Raw genomic sequence first — 11,331 nt, 5'->3', positions numbered from 1 at the left:
CAGGATGTAAGTTCATGAATTAAAAATCTGCAAAAAAAAAAAAAAAAAAAAAAAAAAAAAAAAAGAAGATGGCAGTTCACATCATGTTATGACTAACAAAACATAATCACATTTTTGCTTTCTCATTTTTTTAGTAAATTTAAACATCTAACTTCCTATATTATATCATGAACCGGTACATTGGACCAAATTGCTAGACATTTGAGTTGAATATGTGCAAAAGATTGATAAAAATATACATGAAATGATTATATCCAGAGCAAATGATGCTTTGCCCTGACCAGAGGCGGAGCTTAATGGAGACCCAAGGCCAAGGGGTCCGAGCCACCCTAAGAAATTTTTCTGTGCAAAATTACATTCTAATCCTTATATTAGAGAAAAATTACATTTAACCCTGAAAAAACTGTAAAAAATTTTATTTGGCTCCTCCAAAATAATTGTCACGACAACGTTTGATGTCCTAGACTCCTATATAAAACACATATTATGGCAAAACATAAAAGGAAATGGTTATAATGAGAAACTGTTCATTGATAATGCTACAAGAACTACAAATTACAGCTTTTGCTTCCATCTCCATACAAGGCAGAAACTACAAAAACTAAATTAAATTACAGCAACACTAAAGTGAAAAGCATTAAACAAACAATGAAGTGGAACTTCAGTTTTTGAACTAACCATCAGTAAGTACAATTAATAACAATTACAATTTGATATGGAAAAAGAAACAAGGCAAAAAGAGAAATAAAATTAAAGAATTTTTGTCTCACTCTTCATGAGACAAGCTCTTCTTGTGCTTTCCATGCCTTACTTTAGGCTTCTCATTCTTGACACTGCCATTGTTCTGGTTGCTAACAGAACCCTCTTGAGCACTGCACATCTGGGACTTTATCTTAAACCCGAATTTCTTAGACACGTTTCCCCAAGCACTAGAACCCTTCGGCCGACCCAACTTCTCAATCTCCTGCCTCATGTTAGAACATTCCTTCTCAAGCTCAGAAACTCGCATCCTCATATTGTCCATCCCAACCTTCAAAACCTGATTCTCTCTTACAGCTGTGGCCCAGCCTCCCTCAGCAGACCCAGCAAAGCCACTTCTCAGCTGTCTTGACCCGTCAAGATTGTCGGAAACCAGAAAGCAGCCAGCAATAGAAGTCCTGAGCTGAAGCTGCTCAAAGAAGAGAACTTGGACCACTATTCTTAGTGGCAGCCTCTCGTTCTGCGCAGCATGAGTGCAGGCTTCCAAGGAGAGCTTCTGGCAGTCCATTAGCCTGCAAAGCTGTTCTCTGTCGGACTCTGCCAACCATGGGTGTGACTGCAAGTAGACAATCATATTAAATATTAGAAATCTTGTAGAACAATTACCATAGGCAATGCTCAACTGTAACCCAAACAAACCAAATCAAAATCATAAACATAATGAGGCGAGCAAACAGACAGCCTTCAGCTCAAATGCCATTATAGTTAGTTCTCATCTTAATGTGCATGTAAAATTTATTTTATTTTAGATGCCAAATGGAACCAACATAGAACAGGAACTAGTTTCATAAGTTATCCATTCACAGGATGCATGTGATAACGAGCTAGTTTGTACCTTCAGGTAAATGTCTATTGCACGATAAAGGCCATCATCCAAGGGCCTGGCATAATCAGGAACTGCGGCAGCAAGAGCCTGAAACTTGGGGAGTTTCAAATTCACATCAGGGGCAACCTCTGCGAGGTATCCATCAATCAGTTTGGCCACCATTGTGATTGGTGTTAATGATGGGGATCCAATCAGCTGTCCATCATCAACCGAACATGGAGAGGTCCCACCAGTAGTTTGATCCATGGCAAGGAAGTGTTCAAGAATCCTCTGGACACAGTCAACATTGTAAAGTGTCTCCATTGAATAAGAGAAATTGGGCATCAAAAGATCTTCTAGCGTAGCTTGATCAAGCTGCAACCCAATCCTTTTCTCCAAGTTTGATATACAAGACGGGCTTGCTTTTAGGATCAAGGCTGTCCGAAGTAGACCAAACAGGAACTTGGTTGATACTAGACCCTTCTGCATTGGAAGTAACCTATCAATATCTTCTAGTAAAACTTTCTGCTCTTCTTCTGAAGGTGGAGCTAAAGCCACAGGAATTAGACGGGAACTAGACTCACTGGCACCTTGACGTCTGTTCAACCCAGGCAGGTATTTTTTGGCATAGAAAGCAAGGGATCCAGCAATTATCTCTTGCCTGATGCCACGAGATTCCATGATGGAAATCAACCTCTTATATAGTGGTAAACTCAGCATTGATACATCCTCGTACCACCAATCTGAACTTGCATTTTTGGGTCTAGCCCCTGTGCTTATCCCATTCCACAAGACACTCCCCCCGGGGCTCTGCATGGGTCCATGCTCCATTACGGGCCATCCAAATACATTTGGGTCAGTACATGCTTTTGTGGCTAGTGATTCAATACACCTCTTTGTAATTTGAAGTTCTTCAGCATAGGGAAGAATATCATCACAGGTTTGGAGTGCCTTTAAAGAGTCTTTCCAATTACGAAGCACTACTTGATTAAGAAAGGACTCCGTCTGTGTAATTAGATTTGCCTCTCCATAATCCTCAGTCATTTCAAGATGCTCAGCAGCACAACGGAGGTACACAACATTTGAGGAAGTAAGTTCAAGTTTCACACCATAACAGAACTTGGCCACAAGTTCAAATGTTTTGGCCCCACCAGGAATGTCAGGAAGATTTATTACACATTTCTCATCTTCTTCTTCCGATGCTTCTGCAATCAACCTTTCCATTAGCCCACTTCTAGAGAGCAAAGGGAACTGCATTAAATTACAATATGAACATGTAAGAAATGATAAATTATAAAGAGTTCTCTAACAGCCAAAATGACATTCCCAATCCACCATTACATATAAAAAGATCCTCACTAAAACCCACAGTAACACAGCAGAGATATAATTCAGAAACAATTTTTTAATACCTCTTAATGCGTAAGGTATACTAGAAAAGGCATAGAGAACCAGAAACAAAGGATAACACACCAGAGTGCTAATTTTTAATCAGTATGAAGAGATAGTTCAATGAGGAAGCCCCACCTTAGAAGAAGCAAGTAGACCTGACCCTAAGCTAAGCCTGACAGATACCGCCTTGAGTTAAATAACTCATGTCCTAGTCCAACAGGAATAAGGTGAGGTACTTGCACTGCCTAAATCATTCATTTTTACATTATACTTAAGAGACACTTCAATCCAACAGCTTTCCAGAATCCAGACACTTCTCCAAATATTTGATTATCACAATACAGTAAAAAAACTGATAAACATGTCATACCTAAGCTATCTAAGCATACATATTCTTAGTTTAAACTAAAATCTTAGTTATGAGCCAACTAGAGGATAGATATAAGGACTATAAGGGTGCTATCAATAACATGGTTCGTTATATAGCACAGTTTCCTTTTTATGGTATATTCATTCAGAAAAGCATGCTCCATGATTAGTTGTTAATAGGATAACAACCATAGGACTGCAGCCACCAGATGTATTGGCATGGCAGATAAATACTGAGTATTACAAAGACAGATGACTTGGCATCCATCTGAATAAATAAAAGAAAGTAAAATATCAAGCAAAAGATTTCCCTCGGGAAAAATACAAGTCGTCTACAACTCAAGCTCAATTATAATGCAAACAAGAAAGAAAGTATTTGAGTATAACTTATACGATGATGAAGCCAAAAACACACAAAAACAAACTATCTCATTTCAACTCATAAGAAATTGACTACAAGGTTTACCATAGAAAGAGAGATTGAGAAAGGAAAGAAGACCAAAGGCATCACAAGTTACACCATTTCACAATAGCTTAATGGAAAATTAACAGGTAATATTCCATCCAACCCAAACTGTTAAGACTTGCCATTTTGGGAACTACCAAAAGATCAAGAAATATTCACTACTTCTGAAGATAAAAGAAAATGCAGTTTTTTTAGCAAAGTTCTATACATTTTCACAATCAATAAGCACAAACAATATCATTATAATTCAATTTTAATTGACACGGTAATCAGAATGAAAGATTATAAGCAACAGTGTGAATCATTTATATACCCATTGAGTCCCTCAATCTCATAATAAAAGGAGTCAAATATTATCATATGGCAGAGTGACTTATATAAAATTTATATATGATCAAGGAAATTTCCATGAAAGCTTCCAAATGGGGAAGAATGTAATATTGAAGATGGCAAAAAGCAAAATTACCTTGTGAAGATGGAAGGACATCTCCCCAACTTCCACAACAATATCACTAGGAAGCCCAGTTGTGCAGAACCTGCACTCGTTGTATGTGAATGGAAGGTCAATTAAGCCAAATCACACAGACTAGAGATATTTAATGCATACGCAATTGGATGCAGTACAAAAACCTAGGCACATCCTTATTCTTAAATGAAACTTATACAAAAGAAACCATGGCCAGAAAGTAATTAAGTAAATGAATCTTACATGCTACTTCGAAGTTTTTAATACTAAAGCATATTGAGTCTTCCTTAAAAACCAGTTTTAGTTGCTCTTAATTAACAGATATGTAATATGCTTTTCAGCAGTAGCACAATATCAATGCCAAACACACCCTTGGAACTTTTTCTCTCAGTACTTATGTCTGATATACATATAAATCAAAACCCAAACAAATGTTCCTTCAATTGTTGGAAGTCTAATGCAAGCATAGGCATAGCACAAAATGTAACATAACAACTAGCGCAACCCACAAAATTGAACCAACCTATTAACATTTCATGATAGTTTTAAAGACAATATCTGTCTTTCACCCAATAATAGTGTACTCGATGCATCATTAAGGAGCATTCTTTAGGTCGGTGGTGAAGGAGGAAACGTCAACTGAAGCTTCATGCTCCGTAAAACAAAATTAAAATCTGTAATACAGATCTTTTACAACTTGGTTAGTGCTGAAGTTGCACTGCCAATAATTCCTCTTTCCCTGAAATGTTTTACATATGATTAAGATAGCAAGTTTAAGACCCAAGTGTGTACTACCAGTGTGGAATTTCCTACAGGTCAATGTAACCACATGCATCCATACAAGTAAATCTACATATATGTATACACCTATAGAAAAACCCTGCACCCATGAAGCAGCAGGATCTTCCACATGATATAATGGTGAAACCACAGATAATAAATCAAAAGAAACATCAAGCAAGCTACTTTTATTCAGATAAGCAAGTTGATTAGCCAGCAAGGTTATTGAAACTTGAAACTCAACAACCTGTTGCAGCAATCAGGACCGAGAACCAACAATTTAGAGAGTACAGGGAGCATTAGAAGTGATTGATACTCTATTACCAGGTCTAACAATCTCAATCTAAATAAGCATTTCTCTGCTATGCTATTTCAACAACCAGTGGCAAAAGTTCAAAGACCATTTACTTTATACCACTTGGTCAGTTCAGCTCTAATTTTCAATAGTGTTACTTTCACTAGAGGAATCCCTAAGCAACTTAACAAACTAAATACTCTAATTTACCAGACAATTACCGTTACACCAGACATTTTATTTTAAACCACCACTTATAACAATTTTCATCAACATAGACATTGATGTATGAATCCTTAAGCAACTCCACATCTGAACTAAGGTCCCCTTAATAAAAACGTCTTACCTGGAGGGGAAAAAGGCTAAAGATACAGTGAAGGTGAATTTATACATCACACAAAGTTCAAGTTTTTGAGAATTTATACATCACTTTCACTGTCAGGTAAAAGTCAATTCTATTTTGGATCGCCATTGAAGCATGCAGATGTTTAACTTCGCTGAATAAACATATAGGAACTCATGCAGAAGAATGATATCCGACAACTTTAACTAGACTTAATTACGAAACCAATTTGTGGCAAGAAGATAGGATGAGTGAATAGGAATTAGGAAGATCCAAGTTTTAAAAAAAATAACAAAAGTGAGAAAAAGCTGAAGAAAACAGAAATTATAGAAAATACTAAATAAGAAGAGAAGAGGGTTACATACCAGGCCTGCCCTTGCCTTTGAAATGCATCGCTTTTAGATCCCAATTTCATGCAAGCCATTTTTACAAGAGTAAAAGCAACTAAATCTTAGAGAATCAAACTCCTTACACAGGTAAGCTAATGCAGAGCTTAAAGAAAACCTCCTTAAAACTTATAATCACAGGAAAAGCCAGAAAAGAACAAACCAAATAAACTTTTTCTTTAAAAGCAACAGAACAGTGCCCCTATTTCAAGCCAAAAAATAAAACGCAGAATCGCAGTGGTGATTTTTATCCTCAATTAATCACCATTCTAAAATCAAAACCCTCTTTATATTTCTCAAAAAACCAATCTTGAACTCCTCAAAGCCAAAATGCATCTCCTTAATTAATCTGCAGAAAGACCCTCATACCCACTTCAAAAACCACTCCATTTAGACATACCCACTTCATAAAAGATCAAAACCCACAAAAATCACATAACCAGAACTCTGTCCAAAAAACAAACACCAATTTTAGGTCAACCCCTTCAAATTTTGGTGTCTGAGAAAACAAAATATTACTATTTTAGCAGGACAAAACCCACCAACAAGATTCCAAAAAAGAACCCACGAGAGACACAAGGGACCAAAAACACTCAATACCCATTAAAGAAAAAGAACAACTGAGTCGCTAAGTAGGCTCCTCCTACTACTCCTATAATTTATACCCACAAAAGAGATAATAATGGTCGCCAAAGCCATTATATATACAATACCAAAAAGGCTTCAAATTCTTATAAACATGAAGGGTATTAATGATCGCCTAGAAAGTACTCTCTTTCTCACACTTGTGGGTCCAAATGGCTTAAAACACACTCATTGCAGTTCTGAAACTTATTGGGTGTAGGGAATCTTTAAAATCTTTAAACAGTAGTTATTAGAATTGACCAAAGAAGGAGAAGCATCATCAAGCATGGATTCTTGGATTTATTAAAGGAATTTTTATTTAAAATGATTGGTGACCTTTGAGGTTACTGATATCTGCTTTGTCCAGCTAGGCCATGTGCATGCGTTACTTTGAGCTTTGATTGCCATAGTTTACGAGGATTTCTCCGTGTGGATAATTAATTAATAAATAAATAAATGAATTAAGTATTTTATTATTTTGCAATTTAATTTTATGTCCCATGCATTATTTGGGACCAGACCAGACCCTATCTTGTCGGTTTCAAATTTTGCTTTTCTTAAAAAATAGTTTTTTGTTGGGATTGAAATGTTGTTATGGAGTCAATTACAAGTCTTTTACCCTCTTCCATTTTGCAATTATCTTATTTTATTTTCCTTCTTTTCTTTTTTTTTTTTTTCCTTTTTGAGAAGAATGTTATTCATTAATCAAATTTGCAAATCATTAAATATAAGAGCTTCAATATTTTGGAAAGCTGATACGAAATTTGAAGACTAGCCAAAAAAAAACAAGCCAACGGTCAAAGGGTGTACTGTTTTGTTAATTTATCTCCTAACTCAATTAATTGTGATATTGTTATAAAAATATGTCTTAATTTATTTTCTTACTTCTTATAGAAGGATGTGAAATTATTAAATACAACTAAAGTCAAAATGATCAATTTTTTAAAAGAATATATTTTTCGATAAAAATATTTTTTTAAAAATATATTTTCTTAAATAGTAAATTGCTCACTTGCTTCTAAGAAAATTGAATTGATAATACAAATCAAATAAAATATTTTATTCACTTTTTGAGAAGTTTCTTTTCTCTAATTTATTTACTTCCAATTAAACAAGATCTAAAGTTTCAAATCTGATTTCCATCGTAAATTAAAGTTGTATTTGAGATGATTGACAATCAACTGTTTAAAATTTAATATTTAAGCGTTTAATAAAATACTTATTAACATTCTAAATTAAAATTTTATTTATGTATTTTTATTGGAACTTAATGCTGGATTTAATATAAATGCATTGAGAATATGAAATTCAATATTTGAAAGAATATAATTTTCAACATCAACTTTAAAGTAAATTTATAATTTTCGGTTTTAGTTATTTGCTTGAAATTAAAAAAGAAAAACCAATTACATATAATTTACTATAAATTTTTGCATTTAAAATTTACATCTTCAATTTTTAACATTTATTTTTATTGAAGATGGAAATGAAACAAGATTTCCAATTTCCATTTATAATACAGTTATTTCCATTTTTACAATGTGTTGCATATTCTTTTACTCGTTAATACTTATTGTTTGTATTTATTATTTTTATATATAGTATTAATTATTTATTATAATTGTTATTTTATACAGTATAGATAAATTCAAAATATATAATTCATTTATAAATGGCAATTGTATTGATTTCCAGAAAGAAATGGTTAGTGAAAGTAAAATAAAATATTTTATTTTATTCATATCAAATACAAAAATAGAAAATATAAATAAATTTCATAAAATTTTTTGAAAATTATTTATGCCAAAAATAATTTTTAAAAAAGACAAAGATTTGTCTAATCAATAAGTGATAAGTCTTATTTTCTCTCACGCGTCACTACTTTTCTTACATGACAAGTTGGGATGTAAGTAAAGAGAGGTGGGAATTCCATAGCAATATTAAATGATAAAATAACATTTTATAATATTATTTAAAAATAAAAAAATTATATAATAAAATCATTATGAAATGTATTATAAAATTATATACCGTCGAGATATGTTAAAAAAATTGTAATAATAAGATGTGTCTTTTTTAAGTATCTACGAAATTTTTCATCAAGGTATGCATTAGCAAATAAGCCATGCACACTATTAATATATTTTTTAATAGTGATAATAATTTTAAGAATTTAATTAATTATATTGAAATAAAAAATTAAGTATTTTTTATTGTATATTTAAGATTAATTATAAATAATTATTTATTTATTTAAAATATTAATATATTATATTTATTTAGTGCAGTGTGTCATGCACGTGTAGATATTCTACTTTTTTTTTTTTAAATTGTTGTATTTCATACGTTTCCATATCTCCTTATATCTCATGTCCGTGCAACTTAACTCTTAGTGTATGAAATTACTCTATACACTAGGCTAATCAATCAAAATTTTTTTTATTATTATTAAGAAAAAAATGAAGTGTTTCTTGTTTATTCAATTTGCATTGCCTGGGTTATATGTATTCTAATATAATTTAATTTAATGACATTATCTTTATCTTGATGGAATGTAACTAACATATATTATCTTGATATAGATATTATCTAAAAATATAAACCGACTATCTCCTTACAATTATGCTAAATAATGGTTATCCTTACACTTGTCTGTAATATAAGACAAACTGCTCTGCTTTTATAAATTATATGGATATAGATTATACCTTAACTTAATAGTTACCTATCATCCATTCACCTTTTCAAAGTGAAATTAAAATTAATTTAAAGCTCTCTTTCTCTTTGTATCTAAGGAGGTTCATTTTATTTTATTTTATTTCTTTAAGGAAGAAGGTTCATTTTATTTAAAAAAAAAAAAAAAAAGAAAATATAATAAGTATTTAAGAATGCAGATAATACATAAACTCAAAGTCTACCTACTTAGTCTAATAAAAACAAATTTATTTACTACATTAAAATTCCAACTCTAGTTAATAAAAGACTGATAGTAAATTTATCAACTGTATTACTGGACTTGCCACATATATAATATTTGGTGATAATTTGTAACTAACGGTTAGTACTAATTGTATAATCTGATAAATGTTGGTTGACTGATAAAATTTTGTTTCATATTCATCATAAAGTTTTCTATTTGGAAAATTGAAAAATACGTTTCCAAAGTTTCCAAAATTTAACTAAGGTTCAAAATTTAACTAAGGTTTAGAAACAAGTTTTAAGTTGTTTTCCATAATATTTTTTTATAATAAAAGACATATTTTTCAACTATTTTTAATTTTATAAATTGTCATTTTCATAATTGACGTTATAATATCTGCAAATAATTTTTTCTATAAATATTTCTATTGAATAAATAAAAATATTTAAATAACATAAAAAAAATCATATTATGCTTTAATATATAATTAATTTTATTATTGTAGATATATTATATCCTTTATTTTTAAAAAATTATACAAAATAATAAAATTTGATATTATTATTATTTTAAATAATCGATAATAAAAATTTAGAAATTTTAAATAAAAATTTCTAAAGTTAGTTTATAATATTTTATTTTAATTATGAAAATTATGAATAATGTTTGTGAAATTTTTAAATTAAAATATAATTTTTATATTGTTACCAAGTAAACGAATTTTTCATTTTTTGTTTTCAAATTTTTATTTTCCAAAAAAACTGTTTTCTATAAATAAATACACCCTTAATTTTTATCTGTCGTTTTGAAGAAGAAGTTTCATTCTATATCATTTTGCTAAGATTAATGAGTACTATTTTTTTTTTCAGTTCTACTATTGTCTTACAGAAGACAATAGTTATTGTATTTAATTTTCTAAAAACCTACCTTATCATCTTTTCTTTCTTAATTTCAGTAATAGATTAAATGAAAAAATAATTATTAATATTTGACTAATTAGGCGAAATAAAAAATAATTTAATTAATTAATAAATTATTTATTATAGTTAAGTTGAATTGCTTTTTAACATATCACGTAAAAACTTTAAACCGCAGATAAAACATGCACCGAGGAAATAATATCTTTTGTGTTTTTGAAACACCCTTTTTCTTTTTTTTTTTTTTTTTACTCTTTTTGCTGTTGTGAAAGTATTCAATGTCTTGTCTCATGTGCAAGGTCACAATCTATTGTAATTTTTTTCCAGCTAAAAAAGAAAAAGAATGTCCCCTTCTATTTATATATATTTCAATTTTAATGGGTGGAATATTTAATTAATTTGGTGAATTGGAACAAGATAATGAGAATGCCTTTTTTTTTTTTTTTTAGCAATTCAATGCTAAAAAATTATCACCATAAAGTGTGTGTTTCTATTGAGTTAGCATTAAATTGGCATTATAAAATGTTTGAAGATGAATATCGTTTCAATTATAGGTTGTGGCCCATGTAGAACATTCTGTTTAAACTCCCCCCTCGCCTTTCAATGCTATTCTCTCTATTTGTCAATATGTAACATTACTCCCCTCTCTTTTCAATGCTATTGTAATGGGATGGCAATGGATCGGGTACCCGTGTAAATTGTACCATCTGAATTCGAATCCGAAAAATTAGGTATCTGAATCCGTCCCAAATCTGTTTAAACATTCATATTTATTACCCGAATTTGTTCAAAACCTAATTCTAATTATC

General features: G+C 31.1%; 1 protein-coding gene across 2 annotated transcripts; it reads right to left on the bottom strand.

The window, feature by feature from the left end:
- Window positions 1-507: 507 nt before the first annotated feature.
- Window positions 508-6,940, bottom strand: LOC105636875 (Phototropic-responsive NPH3 family protein). 2 transcript variants are annotated; one of them, XM_012220262.4, is made up of 5 exons: window positions 6,041-6,940; window positions 4,781-4,996; window positions 4,258-4,327; window positions 1,595-2,815; window positions 508-1,315 (listed from the first exon to the last, which is right to left on the bottom strand). In XM_012220262.4, exons 3-5 carry the CDS (start codon window positions 4,276-4,278, stop codon window positions 767-769), a joined length of 1,791 nt encoding a protein of 596 aa, XP_012075652.1. In that variant the 5' UTR covers window positions 4,279-4,327; window positions 4,781-4,996; window positions 6,041-6,940; the 3' UTR covers window positions 508-766. The 2 variants fall into 2 exon arrangements, with proteins under 2 accessions (XP_012075652.1, XP_012075651.1); XM_012220261.4 differs by lacking the exon at window positions 4,781-4,996.
- Between the last annotated feature and the right edge of the window lie 4,391 nt (window positions 6,941-11,331).

Source organism: Jatropha curcas, chromosome 10 (assembly GCF_041381405.1).
Source record: "Jatropha curcas cultivar XTBG-Jc1 chromosome 10, XTBG_Jcur_1.0, whole genome shotgun sequence".
NCBI lineage: Eukaryota > Viridiplantae > Streptophyta > Magnoliopsida > Malpighiales > Euphorbiaceae > Jatropha > Jatropha curcas.
This window is presented reverse-complemented; position numbering and strand designations above follow the sequence as displayed.